The sequence below is a fragment of the Mastomys coucha genome, unplaced genomic scaffold (genome assembly GCF_008632895.1).
Source record: "Mastomys coucha isolate ucsf_1 unplaced genomic scaffold, UCSF_Mcou_1 pScaffold8, whole genome shotgun sequence".
Taxonomy (NCBI): domain Eukaryota; kingdom Metazoa; phylum Chordata; class Mammalia; order Rodentia; family Muridae; genus Mastomys; species Mastomys coucha.
Window position 1 is genome coordinate 57,197,520 of NW_022196914.1, and position 18,958 is coordinate 57,216,477.

At 37.3% G+C, this 18,958-nt stretch overlaps 1 protein-coding gene across 3 annotated transcripts in view; it reads left to right on the top strand.

Moving 5' to 3' along the window:
• The window catches only part of Cert1 (ceramide transporter 1), a 103,380-nt gene extending 87,965 nt beyond the window's left edge, over positions 1-15,415 (top strand). For all 3 annotated transcript variants that reach the window (XM_031360338.1, XM_031360339.1, XM_031360340.1), the window contains 7 exons: positions 1,792-1,887; positions 4,068-4,200; positions 5,844-5,914; positions 9,191-9,319; positions 10,067-10,196; positions 10,956-11,092; positions 12,325-15,415. In XM_031360338.1, the coding sequence (XP_031216198.1) occupies positions 1,792-1,887; positions 4,068-4,200; positions 5,844-5,914; positions 9,191-9,319; positions 10,067-10,196; positions 10,956-11,083 (687 nt within the window). In that variant the 3' untranslated portion in view covers positions 11,084-11,092; positions 12,325-15,415. The remainder of the gene's footprint in view (positions 1-1,791; positions 1,888-4,067; positions 4,201-5,843; positions 5,915-9,190; positions 9,320-10,066; positions 10,197-10,955; positions 11,093-12,324) is intronic.
• Positions 15,416-18,958: the final 3,543 nt, after the last annotated feature.

Sequence of the window (18,958 nt, forward strand, 5' to 3'; positions counted from 1 at the left end):
TTATGACAAAAGAGCTGTAGATGACTCTGGAAGTATTGGACTGAATTCTTTGTCTCTACCACAATAAAATATGTCACATTCCTCCTTCACTTGTAAGTCTTGGGAAGTAGGGTTTCTTTATGCCTCTAAACCCATGATAAACACATGAGTTCTTAACCCCCATTTCTTATCCCAAGTCAATACTTTTCAAATCTAAACATTTCTAGGGTTTGGAATCTCATAAGAGGTAAAGTGTTCCTCTAGTGACAGGCCATTGAATCAAGGCAAAACTACTGGGATAGCTTTCTTTTCTGTACTTAGTGGCACGTCTCTGTTATCATGGGAATCACATGCCTTGTATGTATTTGTAACTTGGAATTCTTCATTAGTCACATTGACCCACACAAAGCAAACTGGCCCACACAGAGTTCAGAGGCACATGGCTTTCTCTAGTCAGCACCTAGAGTTGTCTATCTGTTTTTTGTTTTTTCTAATTAAAGCTGTATACAATTTTAGACTATATCACTGGCAAGATTGATTAGTTAATACGAAGGCTCACAACTAAAAGGACAAAATTATAGAATGTACTATTAGGTAAATTATTAAGCTCCTCAACACTAAAATCTATAGTCACTCACATTGTCTTAAGAATTATTAGTAAAGTACTAAAATGTTGTTAGTATTTAGTATAAAATTAGATTTTAGAGTCAGTATTAACAATTTGTCAAAAAAATTTTTAGATGATTGTCAAATCAAGACTGATATAGCAGAAGTATACATCTCTATAATATATTGAGGACATTCTTAAGTATAGAAAATTATTAACTATTATCAGTATTTTAAGAGTTTATGCCTCAAAACCATTATTTCAAAATGTATAAACTAGCTTCCTGCTCAGTATGCCTGGCAAGCACAATATACTTTATGGAAAATTACTAGTTATACTCAGGGTGAACTTTTAAATATGAGTATAGTAAATATCTTGACTCTTTCTGCCTTCCTTTATGTAATTATTACTAAAATTATTGTGTTAGCATAATAGTCTAACTTTCCACTTTATTCAAAACATCTCAAACTGTGACTTTGTAAAATTCATTTCCAAGTAATTGTCCAAGTAAGTGATTTAGGATTCTGAGATTATGAACTGTGTCTTCTGTTTTCTCTGCTTACCTTGGTTACATACCAAGACTAAAATTTAGTAGATCTAGAAAAATGTACACAGTCAAGACCCTGGCCAGGTTCAGTCCTTGATAGCAAAGAGAAGGTAGACATTTTGAAACAATAAATTTAAATGTGGTTATATTTAAGTGCTCACATATATGAATGTTATTAATACTATTTGTAAAAGAATTTAGAAAAATGAGTTAGAATAAAAGAAAAGGGTTATTTATATTGGTTTAGGTTCTAAAGAGGTTAACTAATATAATAAACTTTTCTCACTTTGACACGTAACAAGCTTTCTAATCTCTACAGAGCTTTATATAGAGAGACATTGGGACTAGATGGTGATGGGAGGGGTCCCCCTTTTGTCCTCAGTGTTCCATGATTTGTGCTTTAGGATATCATCTCTGATTTTTAGTAATGGATGCGTAACCCAAGTTGATGTTACTTGAATGAAGCAAGGATCACCCTGCATTTCTCCTAGTCCATTAATCTGGATGTGTTGAGTGTGCCTGAACTGATAGAACATTTACTAACCTGAGCTTTGTAAGTGAGCTGTTTATTAGCTGAACTAAGCAGTGCTCTTCTGCTTTAAACATAATGACTTACTTATGACATGTAAATTCTCATGACTTTATTTTTCTTTTCAAGGTTGAAGAAATGGTACAGAACCACATGAACTATTCATTACAGGATGTAGGTGGTGATGCAAATTGGCAACTGGTTGTAGAGGAAGGAGAAATGAAGGTAATTCCTACACAAATTATTCAGGTTGCTAAGTGAAGGCTACTTGATACCAGTATTTAATAAAATGTTAAAACAAATTATTACATCAAAGAAATACCAAATTCTGGGAAGTAAAGTCTCCTCCCCTTTTTCATGGCTTTGTTTCTGTCAGTAGATTTGTGATCATAATATAAATCTATAAGAATAATATTCTGTTTTACCTAGACAACAGAGAAAGTAAAATTTGAGAGTTTATATGTAAAACAGATTACAGTTTGCTGTTGACCCTCTATTTAGATATTTCTTTCTTTTTTTTCCCCCTGTATATATATCTGTGTGAGGGTGTTGCTACGTATGGCCTAGAACTAGTTAGAGACAGTTGTGAGCTGCTGGGTGCTGGGAATAGGACCTGATTCTCTAAGAACAACCAATGCTTTTAAATGCTGAACCATTTCTCCAGGCTCTAGAATAGTTCTTTCAATCATAAATTTAAGTGTGGTAAATGTTGTTCCCAGATTTTACTTTGTTTCTTTCTCTTTGGTCTATTTTCTCTCCTGCTCTGATCTCTGATCCTCGCCCCACACTTACTATTCAGATAAATCGCTGTCCTTTGGAAATGCAGATGTGAAAGAATGGAGAGAAATCTAAGTGAAGTTCTTCTACCTGTAATGAGTAAAGAAAAGGCATTCATATACCTCACAACATTAGAGACAGAGAAATTGGGGTTATATATCAGAGTCATACAGTAACCTGAGAAATTTGATTTTTCTGTAGCAATAGGTTTTCTACTTTGTGTAGTATATCATTTAAAGAGCTTAAACAGATTTGGAAGAATTAAGGAGAGACCTGAAAGACCAGTCAAAGGCATCAAGTACAATGTGATCTAGATCTACAGTAGGATATCTAAGCAGTCATACGAAAGCCAGGCCGACGTGTGTTTTAGAGAGGATCAGGAGTATACTTAATAGTTTTACAAACTTTGAATGTATAAATTTTTAAAAGTCCAATTTCCAGTTGGAGTGCTAGTGGAATTGGTTTTCCTGATAATGTGCATATAGACATGTCAAGAAGAGATGGCACAAGACAGTTTGTCATATGTGTGCACATCTTAACACAGCAGGCAGCTTGTTCTTGCCATAGTTCCTTATTCTTGATAGAACTTATCACAGATTTCTCTAAATAGCAGTCTATAGTTTTGAAATAATAGATTACACTTATCACTTAAGGTACACAGCCTCAGTGTTTTAAAAACATAAATCTCTGTTTATAATTCATTTGCCATTTCTACTTCCAGCATCTCTTTCAACAAGTATTTGAACACCCACTGCATTTCTGATTCTGTTCCTGATGCTGAATGAAACAGCATTGAATCTCCTGTTTGATACTGTATTCTAACCAGTCTTGTTTGGTCCTGCTGGCTGTGTCAAACAGCCTTTGCAAGTGTTTGATTCATAATGCTAATGTATATAATTTTTCATGGTTTGAATTTACCATGGTTTGAATTTATGGAACTGGGCATGATTGATATGCCTTTAAGCCCAGCACTTGTGAGGCAGAGGTGGATGGATCTCTGTGAATTTGAGGCCAGACTCATCTACATAGTGAGTTCTAGGACAACCAGAACTACATAGTGAGACTTCGTCTCAAAAATACAAGAACAACAAAACAAGAAGAAAGAAAAGAAATTACCTTAGGTTTGTCATTTTGAAATATCCTTGCCGTGTATAAGAAATTTTAATTTCTTATGACAAAATATTATATAAATAGATTTTCATAACTGCAATTCTAAAAAACAACTGACTTTTTTTTTAGGTAGGGCCTTAAGTCTGGCTTCAAACATGCAGTGTAGGCCGAGCTAGCCTTGAACTTGCCATCTTTGTGCTTTAACCTCTCATGTGCTGGGATTACAGGCACATACCTCCATACCTTGCAAAATCAGCTCAACTTAAAAGCATACTTTCAAGTTTGTACTTCAAGAGTCTACCCTTTTCTTTTTCTTTTCTTTTTTATTTTTGTATTTGTTTTTGTTTTTTTTAAAAACACCAAGAAATCTTTTGATTATTGTTTTGTTTTGTTACATTTTATTAAATGTAGTTAAGGATGCATTGCATGGGAGCAATAGGCTACCTGATCTAGAATGCCCAAGAGCCAAGGGTTCGAAGTCTTTTGATTTTTTTTTTTTTTTTAAATGTTTCCCTTAGGTATACAGAAGAGAAGTCGAAGAAAATGGAATCGTTCTAGATCCTTTGAAAGCTACTCATGCAGTTAAAGGTGTTACAGGACATGAGGTCTGCAATTACTTTTGGAATGTTGATGTTCGCAATGACTGGGAAAGTAAGCTATCATCATTAATATATTACCAAATAATTGTCTTCATTTCAGTTTAATGTCAAATCAAACCTAATTGACTATATCTGATAGTTTACCAAATTTTATAGAGAATATCAAGTGAGTCATATATAGGCATAATTATACTTTACCTTCATTTGCAAGTGGTAGTAGTGGGCTCAAACCTCACATATGCTAGGCATCTAGTCTACCACTAACAACCTCCCAGACCCATACCTTTTAAGATAAGATCTCACTCTGTTGCCAAGCTAGCCTTGGATTATTTGCCCCTACCTTATCCTTCCAAATTGTACGATTACAGGTATGTACAACTACACTTAGTAGTACCTTACTTTTAAATAGACTTTTTCCCTGTTGTCTTAGGGTTTTATTGCTGTGAAGAGACACTGTAACCAAGGCAACTCTTATAAAGGAAACCATTTAATTAGGCCTGGCTTATATAGTTCAGAGGTTTAGTCCATTATTATCATGTTGGGAAACATGGCAGAGTTCAGTCAGACATGGTGCTGGAGGAGCTGAGAGTTCTACATCTTGATCCGAAGACAACAGACAGAAACTGTGTGCCACACTGGGTATATCTTGAGCACAGGAGACCTCAAAGTTCTGCTCCCACCACCCCCACAAAGACACACTTATTCCGACAAGGCCCCCACCCACTCCAACAAGGCCACACCAAGTGGTTCCACTCCCTATGGCCAATCATTCAAACACCTGAGTCTTTGGGGGCCAAACCTATTCAAACCACTACAATTGTTTAAAACACCTAAGATATTATATCACTGGATTCAGGAATTTTAATAGTATCTTATGATAGGTAGATATTTTCCATACAAATAAGTAAAATTCATTTATATTAAATGATTTATCAGGGGGCTGGAGAGATGGCTCAGTGGTTAAAAGCACTGACTACTCTTCCAGAGGTCCTGAGTTCAATTCCCAGCAACCACATGGTGGCTCACAACCATCTGTAATGGAGTCTGATGCTCTCTTCTGGCATGTCTGAAAAGAGCAATGGTGTACTCATATATATAAACTAAATAAATCTTTAAAAAAATATGATTTATCAGAGGTGACAGAGCAAATTAATAGGAAATCAGGATTGCTGTGTGAGACTCATTCATCTGCTCTTTTCTAAACTGTCTTGTTTGTGTGATAAATTCCCATATGAATCATGCTGTAGTTAGGTTTCATTATTTTCAAGTATGTGTTCTTAGACTTATATTTCCTAGATACAGCTTTTTCTGAGCATCATAAGGTATTTATCATTGGCATTTTGACATTTGTTTCTCACAAATATAATCTAATCACCTATGCCTAACTAGAACACGCCAACCCAGTAAGATAAGTGAAAGAGAGGAGTAGCAACTTTAGGGACTATTTCACATGGGCTAATACAGTAATGATTACAATGGATTATCTTGTTATGGAAGATACTGCACTGGAGAAAATTTCCTGGTAATCAGACCTCACTGCTACCATCTGCAGAATGAAAGGAAACTCAGCCCTCGTACACAGTACTAGTTGTCTTCCATTTAGAGGTAGCGTAGGTAATGAAGGATTCTATTTGCTTTACCATAACGTCGTTTATAGTCTTTTTGCAGCTGCTAATATAATTCTCTTCATTTCAGCTACTATAGAAAACTTTCATGTGGTGGAAACATTAGCTGATAATGCAATCATCATTTATCAAACGCACAAGGTAATGGTTTGGTCATCTGTCCCCAAAGATGTAAATAATTCAGACTCAAGCATACAGATTTGCTGCAGTCAATTATGGCAAGAATTTAAATTTAAATCCCACAAAATATCCAAATACCTTTTTTGTTTTTCTTGTTTATTTGTTTGTTTGTTTGAGATAGTGTCTCTCCATATATCCCTGGCTATCCAACTATGTAGACCGGGCTAACCTTGAACTCATTGAGGTATGCCTGCCTCTGCTTTCCAAGTGTTGGTATTAAAGGCTTATGCTTTCATGCTCAGCTGAGACTTAAAGACTTTATTCATGTCCCAGAGACTGAACTGCCAACCAAGAGTGAGCATGAACCATACCTGGGGCCCCCAGCATATGTGTGGCAGAAGTACGGCTAGGTCTCAATGCAGGTCCCCCTACAACTGGAGTAGGGGCTGTCCCAGAGTAGGTTTATTGCCTGCCTGTAGATCCTGTTCCCCTGGCTCACTGCCTTGTCTGGCCTCAGAGGGAGAGTGTATGCTTGGTCCTGCAGTAACTTGATGTGCCATGGTGGGGTGGTGCCTTTAGAGGTTAGGGGTGCCCCCTTCTCAAAGGAATGGGAGGAGTAGACAAAGGGATTATGGGAAAGGGTGCTGATGTTGGTGTGTGGAATGAATAAATTAATTAATGAAAGCTATTTTAACTGGCAAATAAGATAATGGTAAATGAGAAAAAAGATGATTCCAACCTCAGGAATGTCATATATTTGAAAGTTATATCAGGCCATTTAGAGCAGAAATATGTGCAAGACTCTGAGTAATACAGTCTAGAGGCAGCACTGGTTTAAAGACTGTAGCTAGTTTCTAAACTAGTCTAAAAAGGAGCCTTCTAGACTTGATTTTAAATACTCTTTAGTGCTTCACCCTAAAAATGATAGCTCTCAAGTGCAAATGAGTAACAGTTTTCTATAAGAACAGTAATGAAGATAAGAGTGTATATGCATTAACTGTTGCCAAATATGAACATTATCTACAGAGCTTCTCTGGAATCAAGAAGTTGAGAGACTCATTGTATTCTTAGAGTATAGAGAAGCATATTTAAATTGGTTTCCTTTATACTATTTCTCCCACTGCCTTTCAGTATAATGTTGCTGAGTTATTATAGTATTTTTCTTGCTTTTTTGTTATGCTATTTCTTTTTTTTAAAATGCCAAATTTTTTTTTTTTTTACTTTGTGTGTGGTTGTTTGAGTGCATGTGTGTGTGTGCTTACACAGGCATGCCCTCGTGAATATGTATGCACATATGTGTGTGCATGTCTGTGTTTGTGGAGAACAACCCACTAATATTAGTTTTCTCTTCTACTATGTGGGCCCCAGGGATAGAACTCAGAATAACTCCTTTATTCTCTGAGGTATTTAACTGCCTCAGATACTTTGTACAAAGTTATAAATAAATCCACCTAAAGCAATACTGTTTAAATATGAACAATCATATAATAATCCAGTGAGTACCTCATTTTCCTACTCAGTGGGGTTTGTCTGACTATTAAAAATGTTTCTTGATTGAGTTGAATATGAAAAACAAACATGAATTCCAGAGCCCAGCGTCCTTATGAGACATCTTCTATAAATGTAAGCATGCTTCCTTTTACCCGCTGCTTGCTCTACAAACGTTTAACGAGAGCTCTTCTATATCAGCATGCAGGTCTGGGAGTCTAATGTGAAACATAAAGTGTAGGAAGCACTAATCAAATAATTGTCCTATAGGATATAAATGAAGAGAAATGACCAATAATTTAAGCAGAAGAAATTTGCTGGGCAGTGGTGGCGCATGCCTTTAATTCCAGCACTTGGGAGGCAGAGGCAGGTGGATTTCTGAGCTCGAGGCCAGCCTGGTCTACAGAGTGAGTTCCAGGACAGCCAGGGCTACACAGAGAAACCCTGTCTCGAAGAAAGAAAAAATAAGCAGAAGAAATTTATTACTAGAAAATAATTGATTCTGGGAAGCAGGCTACTAAAAGTATTCCACCTCAGAAATACTAAGTGCAGGGGAAAGCACTATAGTTATATTTAGACTAAGAACTAAAAATAAAATGACTTAAATGCTACATAATGTAACAAAAATTAAGGAGTAACTACTTTCAACTTGCTAGACAAGGTTTTACAATAATCCTTTTGGCAGTCAGATAACAGTCTACAACTTTTCTCCATTCAATTTGGCTTTGATCATGTATGAAGGAAGACTTTGTCCCCTAAATTTGGAGTCACTTTTGTTCTTGTCCTTACAGCTTTGTAGTCATTACTTTTTTTGTTTGTCCTTATTTTTTAAGACAGGTCTCCATGTTGCTCAGGCAGTCCTCCTGCCTCAGTTTCTTGAGTAAATGCAACTATAGGTGTGGCACTGTGCCTACTTGTGGCCTAGTCCTGCTTTATGTTTGTTTTGTTGTTGTTTCTTGTCTGACGTAGGGTCTCATGTGTCCCAGGCTGGCCTCGACCTCACTATATAGTTAGAATGTTTGATCCTCAAGCATGCATGACCACACCTGGTTTATACTGTCTTGGGTAGTGAACCCAAGGATGCATGTGTTCCAGTTATAAGCTGAATGCCATTTCTATAGAAATAGTTTTTCTTATATATTAAAAATAGAATACTAAATGTAAATAATTTAATTCAGAGGTTTTATATAGAAGTTGTAGTCCTATTTGCTTTTTAAGTCTTTGATTCTTTTTTTTTTTTCTTTTGGTTTTTCGAGACAGGGTTTCTCTATATAGCCCTGGCTGTCCTGGACAGCCTGGACTCTGTAGACCAGGCTGGCCTCAAACTCAGAAATCTGCCTGCCTCTGCCTCCCAAGTGCTGGGATTAAAGGCGTGTGCCACCACTGCCCAGCAAGTCTTTGATTCTCTAAGTAGAGCGTTGACAGAGACTAGGGAATTGGATGAACCATTGATGCTTCATGGGTACAAAGTTTCTGTCAGAAGCGATAGCAAATTTCAGAAATATTGTAATTATATATATATGACTATAACTATATTATAGTAAGTTGTGTACTAAAAATAGTTAAAATGGTAAATTTATACTAATTTTAAATGGAAAAAGAATAGTACTCCTTTGAATATTCTGGAAAGGTAGTGACTCTCTATAGTGCATCTCTCAGGGATTCTGATGTTCCCTGCTTTACGTTTGACACATTTCAACTACAGGGTCCTTAGGTGGCTCCTCATTTGTTTGATTCATTCTTTCTTTTTCTGTATGAAATGAGTAAAAAATAATTCAAATTGTCAAAACACTTTTACTTCTTTCACAGAGAGTGTGGCCTGCTTCTCAGAGAGACGTATTGTATCTTTCTGCTATTCGAAAGATCCCAGCCTTGACTGAAAATGACCCTGAAACTTGGATAGTTTGTAATTTTTCTGTGGATCATGATAGTGCTCCTGTGAGTATAGCATAGACATGAGTAGAATTCTGTAATATAAAGCTAAATATGTAATGCAGCTACATTTATACATATATTCCCCTTCCACCCAAACAGATACTTGATTTGATATGTTTTAGATTTATGTTAGATTGCTTGGGACAGCCCTTGTGTTTTCTGAAGACAGGTGCCATGGCTGTCAGTGCCCACTCTGGAACTGTGTAACTTTTCTTCTGCGTTTGGTAAGGTAGCGGCTTAGGTCCTATGAGTAGCCTATGTCCTAAAGTTATCTCCTAAGCCATTACCAACTGCTGCACACCTGTTGTTTCTAACTTGATTTAGTTTTAGTTAGTACTTTGAAAGAGGGAAAAGCCTGGTGTCTATCAGTTTGACTTATGTTAATTGGTGATTATAAGATTTTAAGTGGGAGCTGGGAAGATGGCTTAAAAGCACTGGCTGTTCTTCTAAATAACCTAGGTTCAACTCCTAGCACCAATGTGCTGGCTCATAACTGTCTGTAACTTATCTCAGGGGACCTGACACCCTCTTGTGGCCTCTTTGGACACTGCACATGCATGCTGCTCAGACAAGCATGCAGGTGAAGCACCTGTGCATATAAAATAAAAGCATGCATCCGTTATTTATTTTAAGGAAGTTTTACTGAAGACTTTATAGCGATTTTAAACTAATGCAGTAATAGGGCAACAGAGATTATAAACTGAGGAATATTCTACAAACTAATAATAGTTTGTTTGCTTGTTTTGACAGCTGAACAATCGGTGTGTCCGCGCCAAAATCAATATTGCTATGATTTGTCAAACTTTAGTAAGTCCACCAGAGGGAGACCAGGAGATAAGCAGAGACAACATTCTGTGCAAGATTACATATGTAGCTAATGGTATGTAGTTCTTCTGTGTTCTGATTGGTAACATGTAGGTTCTTGACCATCGTCTAGATAAAAATATCCAATTTACTAGTTCTTAACCTGGAGATAAGTTATATATAGAATTGTGTGGAAGATATTAAAAGTCTACATGCCTGAATTTCTACCTTAGAACTAGTATATGAGAATTTTTTTAAAGCTATGAGTAGGTGCGTACATTTTACAACTTTATATAGGTCATAAATTTTAAGAGCCATTTTATTAATAGTTGCCTGGTAGAATGTATTTGTAATTAGAGTCTTCTCCACCAGTCATTAATAGCTTCCAGCATGCTTACTTCATTATGATTCACCCCTTCTCTCATTTGTTTTGGTTTCTTACTGTCCTGTTCTGCATCTGCAGTCTTGATTATAACATTTCTAATCAAATACTCAAATGTCCATAGTTATTCAAAGATATAACTACTCAAATGTTTAAAGAAACACGTGTTGTTACTTAGTTATAATTGAGAGTGATGAACAAATAACTTTAAATGTTGTTGTGTTAGTATTTCCATGATATTTGGGAGAATCATACCTAGTTTAGAATGGTAATTCATCCTTTCTTGCCACTTGTTAATGTCTAATGGGTGGGCATTAAGGGATGAATAGTTTCAGCTTGAAATCTTAGCTGTTCCAACATGGAGAATTTTTGAAAAGCAAAGGAGTACAGTAGATACTTCACAGGTAGGTGGAAAACCATGTCTTAATCAGTTCGACTTTTCTTTATTTACAGTGAACCCAGGAGGATGGGCGCCAGCATCGGTGTTAAGAGCAGTGGCAAAGCGAGAATACCCTAAGTTTCTAAAACGTTTTACTTCTTATGTCCAAGAAAAAACTGCAGGGAAACCAATTTTGTTTTAGTATTAACAGGTATGGAGGATCTTTAAACCTTGCTGACTAGTAAGACTCTGCAGGTAGTAAAATTCAATCAGTTATTGGAAGGTGGTGTTGGAAATGTTTTATGTTCCCAAATACACGATTGTAGTCTATAGTCTTTAACACGTTTTGTTGTTTATGTTTCTACTAATATAAAAGAAATATCAGCATTACATATATAGAGAATATAAGAAGTGCCAACTCCCTGTGTTACTTCTTGCAAGAAACTGGTTACTTTTTGTACGTGGTCTTCTAAACTTTCATATGTACATATTCATCTATACTAAAGGTCAAATAAGTGTGTCCATCTGTGTGTGTGTGTGTGTGTGTGTGTGTGTGTGTATCCGTGGGGGTGTACACACACACCAGCAGCATATTGAGTGTGCTTTTATATATCTGTTTACACATCCTTAAGTCTGAAGTTTTTTCTCTGTTACTAAGGAGTTTGCTGGTTTTGTTTTCTTTTGTATGAGTGCACATCATGTATCTAACCAGCTCTTCACTTAAGTTGCAGCCTTTACTAATACAGTGTTATAGTTTTATCTTAAGTCACTTTGAACTACAAAGTTTCTGTGTGTTAACTATATGTAGTACTACTGCTTAGGGGACCATAAATTTATAGTTTATAGATTACTGTCTGGAGAGGTTACATTAACTGATATCTCCAGTAATAAATGTGTTTTATTTCCACATAGGTTTTCATAAATATATAAAGTAAAACTTTCAGATCTTCTTTATCTTGGCAAACAAAAGTTCTTAATGTAGTTTTAATTCTCTTGGACCATGAGCATATTTATTTCTTAAGTAAGACACGTGCACACACACACACACACACACACACACATACACACTGCCCCCATATAACTTGGGTAGAATTATCAAGTTCTTGGACATAGTATTAGATGACATAACTCCTGCCTAAGGCTGAGAAGAAGGCAAGGCTAATTTATAGGCTAATATTTGAGAAAGCATGTTGCTCTCCATATGTTTTTCCCATAACTTCCAAAAGATCCCATTAGATTTTCTGTTGCTTACAGAGGATATATTTTCAAATGTAAGGTCAATAATTTTGCATTTACAAGGGTGAAATCCTTTAAAGATAAATGACATAGATTCTGTGTACTCCATGGACAAGGAGGGTGTGAGACACCCATTCTGGTAGTTTTCATGCTTTTACTGCATATATTGCTATTGCTTAGGTTTTTACTTGTCTTTTCCCCCTGCAGTGACTGAAGCAAGGCTGTGTGACATTCCATGTTGGAGAAAGAAGGAAAAAAAAAAGAATCCTCTAAGCTGGAACGCAGGATCTACAGCCTTGACAGCCTTGTCTGTGGCCCAGGAAGAAACATTGCAATAGTAAAGCTGGGCATCCAACACTAGCCATCTCCTGCTAGATCTCCTCGCTCAGCGTGTAACTATAAATACTGTAGAATCACATGGATATGGCTATATTTTTATTTGCTTGCTCCTAGGAGTGAAAAAAAATAACTTTGAATTACAACTAGGAATTAACCGATGCTTTAATTTTGAGGAACTTTTTCAGAATTTTTTATTTACCATGGTCCAGCCTAAGATCCTCAGTTGTATCAGGTTTTGTGCACAAAAGAAAAGCACAAAAGTTGAACGCACCTGAGGCATGTGCTCTCTGTGCACCAAATATTCAGATGGGCTTCTTTTTATAGGCCTACAGTCTGTGTCTGTGTCCGGAAGTTTTTGACTTTTTTGCTTTGTATAATCATAGAATCTATTGCTGCTGATTTCTATAAGGATTCATGTTGTGTGTCTCTTCATAACTGAGGACTGTCAATAACCTGTGATTTTTGCCTTTTCTATAGTCTTACTCCCATGAAGAACGTTGGTTCTGATGGAGAAAGAATGAAAAGCTTTATTCCCCCCAGATACCTTTATATTTTTATTATATATTTTAGTTGTGTACTATGTGCTACCAACTTTTTTCAGTTTGTTACAAACACAATTTGGTAATTTTTAAATTGGTTCTGCCTGCCTCCAGTCAGAGACAACTGTACATCTCTTATGGGTATAGAGTACTTTATATACAGAGGTCAGGATAAAGTGGGTTCATATTTTCCCTGAAATTTGTAAGAGAATATATGGTATTACTTGTTAAACCAAATCAGACTGTTTGAATTTGACATTTGATTTAATATTTCTAGTATTCTGTAACAAATATGGTAGTTTTTCTAGCTTGGATTACTTTAAATGATATATCGAAGGTATACATAGAAAATCTAAACAATGCTCCAATTTGCTTCTTGATCATAAATTTCAGCAGAGCAGTAAAATTTCACACTATTCAAACTGAAAAATGTCTTTAGTTGCTATGAGAAGCTAACATGTAAAATACCTGATTTAGTTGCAGTCCTCTATGAGAAACTTTGAAGTGTGGAGTTGAGGCAAGGAATGGCACTCACTTCAGTTGAGATGACTGCCCACTTCAAACTCTTGCTTGTGTTTACAAGCAGATGTATTTATGTAAATCAGGCATTTTGTAGATGCTTTGCTGACTTGTTCCTCTCCTTAGAAACACAAAAATCAGACCCTTTTGTAAAGCAGAGAGTCATGTCATGTAAAACATGACCTGTATATATTCCATACATTGAAATGGAGTCTAAAGATGAATGCAAGGTGTGATAATTTAATGATGGGATTAGTCTGATCACTTAATATGCACAATCCTGGAAGTGAATTACTTGCATCAGATAGAATGATATTTATTACTCTGTACAGAGAGAAAAGTACATATAAAACATAGAGCTTACATTACATGCACGCAGTTTCATGTCCCATAAATCTTTTATATTTTTTAATTTACCTTTCTCTAAATGGTGTGCATGGAATATGCCTTATTACAGAAATGCTATTCATAATTTGACTCTGTGGAAAAGTGCCTATATGATGGTAATGCTAGGAAGGCAAGGACGACAGATTATCATACCAGTTTACATCACCAGTTAACATTTTATATTGTGATGTTTAAAAAAAGAAAAGTTTATACCTCAAATGTGTATTTTATTTTGCAATCAGCTGTGGGGTTGGGATGGGAGAATGGGGAGGGTTGGGAGGGAAAGTTTATTTGCCATAGGCACTTTTGAGAATCTTAGGGGAAAAAAACAAAAAACAAACAAATTTAAAAAAAAAAAAAGCAAAAACAAAACTCTCTACACCCACTACAAATGTTCCTCTATTTGCATTTCTGGTTACTGTGATGAACCAGGCAAATAACTCTTTCAAAACTAAATTGGATAGCTTTATTTTACAAACATGCGCAAAGTTATAAAGCAGGGTCTGCATCTAATTATCACCAGTTACATTTGCACTAAATGTGGTGATAATCTTTTACAATTTATTCTGTAAATAAAATGTTACACTAAAAATGTTTGTAGTAAAAAAGATAAGCAATGATCATTTTACCTTTCGGTAATTGACTGGTACTTTATTGGAGATAACCCTGCCCAGTCCGATTTAGAATTGAGTTCAGAGATACTGAAAATACTCAGTCAAAGTTAGGAGGAGCGCTGGCCATGTTACAATATTCAGACCCTCAAGAATTACTTTCTTTTGGCTAATTTCTACATATTGAATATTGTTTCTTCATACCTGGGTATTTATTTATCTTAGCTGAAGCCCCCATCCTACACCCTCCCCCAAAACAAGCCCCTTTATTCAATTCTACTGGATCATTCTGTTGATGTTAGACACCTGAAAAATACTGGTGATGCAGGGATTTGTCCCTGCATGTAAGAAAATGTGATGAGGGAGCACAGTGCTCCTCTTGGGATTGAGGATTCCATATTTAAGGTGGAGAAACTTGATTTGGTGTTGCTATAGGAAGAGCAGCAAAGGAAAGAGGGAGGAGCCTAACTAAGAGAGATGTGTGGAGGCAAAGTAAAGTAAAGGAAACATGGTTCTCACCTGCTTGTTTCCATGACTACCTTATACACCTATACAATAGCAGTGTCAGTTGCTACAGAATTTTAGCTGGGCTGAGCTGGTTCACTTGTGAAATTGTGCTGGTTATCTTTAAACTTATCAGTTGTTTGTCCGATCAGACACTGACCAGTATTTAGTCCAGACTGTACAGGCGATGTATTTGGATTGTTGTCGTTGTTCATCTACAGACTCAAAACATAATCATTTTAAAGTACCTTGGGAGTGTGTAGAGTGTAACTATAATAGCTTTATGATTCTGATGATGTTTTTTAAAAATATAAAGGATGGATCTTCCATGTTACAATCACAAAATTAAAACCAGTATTTAAAAGTGGAGAAGTATTAAAATATTATGGATAAATATGATCGCTTGCTTGATTTGTTTTCCTTAACCCCAAGGTACTGTTCTAGATAATTTTCTGGGTAATTTTAAAAGTTTCCTTGAATTATTCCAATTCAGTAATCCTATTTGTAACCTCATTAGGGAATCCAGAAAACTCTGAGGGAACAGCCTACTGTTTGTTAACAAATCAGAGCAGGCAAGTCCGAAGGTAAGTGTCTAATCAGTCCTCTGTCCTGTGTGTACACATATGTATAGAGTTGATTGCAGTTTAAATGAATTTAGTATGAATTACATTTAAAAGTCTTAGAGCCAGGGAGCAAAGCCACATAACTTTTTCAGAGTTTCTAAACTGGAAATGCTGCACTTGTGAATCACATACATATGATGTGTATTCACCTATGTACTCTTAATTACAAATATATAATTTCTCATTTAAGAAATATCTCTGCTTGTTGCAGTTCTAGAACAGCAGTCATAGAAAGTGTGGACTTGTACTCACTTGGGTCTCCCTTTGTTTGTGTTGAAAAGCACTGAACGTATTTCACCTTTAAAGTTTCATGCACAATCCACTTAGGCATTCTTATTAGCCCATCTCACTGACCATGTGTCTGGAGCCTTGGTACAATCCTCCATGACTTCCTGTTACATTCTGTGCACCTGTAAAAAATTATATCAGTAAGGCAGAGTGGTATACACCTTTAATTTTAGCACTCAGGTGGATCTCTTGAGTTGAGGCCTACCAGGTCTACAGAACAAGTTCTAGGACAGCCAGGGCTACAGAGAGAAAGCCTGTCTCTGGAGTACCACATCAGCAGCTGAGTTGGGTCACCACACCCCAAGTCATGATTGACCCTCCCCCATCAAGTAGGCCTCTCTAGAAATGCTTTACACATACAAAGGTTTGCCTGAATGCCCTACATGTTTATTAATCCAGTCAAATCGACTATCAAAATTGTTCATCACAAATACCATTTAGTGCCTTGACTTCCTTGTCCTCCCACTGAAAGATGAGATGAGAAAAAAAAATCACTATAGACAGATATCTAAAGAGGATATTTCATAAATTCTTCGGCTCATGGACATGTTGTAATACAGTACTTTTGTGGGCTACCTGCCAAATTCAAAATAGCCTCTGAGAAAATAGCAAATATCTAGGTTGCTTTACTGTGGATGTTTCTACTATGTTTAGAATGGGGAGTATAAGTGGTCACTAGATTAAACAGCAAAGTGCAGCTAAGACAAGGTGTTGTCAGGGTCTAACCCATTTTAGCAGTCAAAATGTTTACCAGTAATTCTCCAGCACACAAAAAACTCTTCAGAATATTTTTGTATCCATATTTTTATGGTATTAAGATCAAGCCCAGGCCTTGTTCACACTTACAAATGCTAACCTGCTGTACAGTAAATATTTACCGAGCATGTATATGCCATGCAGTGTCCAGGATTTAGATATAGCATGAAACAGACTGTCTGGCATTTGTTTTTATTGTAACAAAGCTTTTTAGGACTGTATGAAAATTAAATGGAAAATGGGCTTTAAGATCATGGGCAGTTAAATATACTTCAGACTAAGTCACATTTAAGACATACAAAGGTCTTTATCATTTACTTGGCTTTTTGGTTGTTGGGGAGTTTGTTTGTTTATTTGTTTTAAAGAGTTTCTCCGTGTACCCAGGCTGGCCTTACTTGACAGTTCTGCCTCAGTCTTTTTTTTTTCTTGAATATTTTCTTTATTTACATTTCAAATATTTTCCCCTTTCCAGGTCTCCCCTTCGGGAATCCCCTATCCTATCCCAACTCCCCTTGCCTCTGTGAGGGTGCTCCTCTACCTACCCACTCCCATTTTCCCACCCTGGCATTCTCCTACACTGGGGCATCAAACACCCTCAAGCCCAAGGGTCTCTCCTCCCACTGATGTCCAACAAGGCCATCTTCTGCCACATATGTGGCCAGTGCCATGGGTCACTCCATGTGTATTCTTTGGTTGGTGGTCTAGTTCCCAGGAGCTCTGGGGGGTCTGACCTGTTGACTTTGTTGCTCCCTCCATGAGGCTGCAAACCCCTCGGCTCCTTCAGTCCCTTTTTCAACTCCTCCATAGGGGACCCCATGCTCAGTCCAGTGGTTGGCTGCAAGCTTCCTCCTCTGTATTTGTCAGGCTCTGGTAGAGCCTCTCAGGAGACAGCCTTATTAGGCTTCTATCAGCAAGCACTTCCCAGCATCCACAAAAAACGTCCAGGTTTGGTAGCTGTATATGGGATGGATCCCCAGGTGGGGCAGTGGGCAGTCTCTGGATGGCCTTTCCTTTCAGTCTCTGCTCCACATTTTGTCTCCATATTTCCTCCTGTAAGTATTTTGTTCCCCCTTCTAAGAAGGACTGAAGCACCCACACTTGGGTATTCTTGAGCTTCATGTGGTCTGTGAATTGAATCATGGGTATTCCGAACTTTTGCGCTAATATCCACTTATCAGTGAGTACATACTGTGTTTGTTCCTTTGTGACTGAGTCACATCACTCAGAATGATACTCTAAATTTCCATCCATTTGCCTTCGAATTTCATGAAGTCATTGTTTTTAATGGCTGAGTAGTATTCCATTGTGTAAATATACCACACTTTCTGTATCCATTCCTCTGTTGAGGGACAGAGTTCTTTCTGGGTTCTTTCCAGCTTCTGGCTATTATAAATATGACTGCTATGAACATAGTGGAGCATGTGTCCTTATTACATATTGGAGCATCTTCTAGTTATATGCCCAGGAGTGGTATAGCTGAGTCCTCAAATAAGGACTCAGCTTTTCTGAGGAACCGCTAGACTGATTTCCAGAGTGGTTGTACCAGCTTGCAATCCCACCAGCAATGGAGGAAATGTTCCTCTTTCTCCACATCCTCTCCAGCATCTGCTGTCACCTCAGTTCTTCATCTTAGCCATTCTGACTGGTGTGAGGTGGAATCTCAGGGTTGTCTCAGTCTTCTAAATGCAGGAAGTTTGTGTTTGATATTTGGTTGTGTGTTCCACGGGTTAATAGGTTGCCAATCAAAATTCCAGGCCTAGCCTGTGTACCACTCCAGTCTGGTGACTAACTTTACCCTGCCTGCACCAACCATACCTACTCACCAGGCCTAGTCTGGGCTTCACATGCTGGGCTCTTTTCCAGTCTAGTGAGTTTCCTAGACCCTAGCCCCCATGCACCTTCCCCAATTCTGAGATTGAGCTGCAGGTTTTATGCTGTCCGGTCTGGTAAACCTGTGGAATCTCACCTACCACCCCTACCCTTTAGGCCTAGTAGCCGCAGTTGCTCAACACAGCCTGTATATTGGCCTAGCCTGATGAATACCCAAGACCCTGGCCTACCCACACCATCTTCACACTCCCTGGTGGTGTAGCTCAGGTAGCAGCTTGCACATCAACCCAAGCAGATCCAGTTGTTTGTCCCATTCACGTACTTTTTTCCTTAACAGTGAATTGGAATCACCACTACCCCTTCAGTTCAATATCTACACTACCTGAACGAATGACTAACCTACCAACTATGCATATCTGATGTGAAGTCAAGGGGTAGCGTGCAA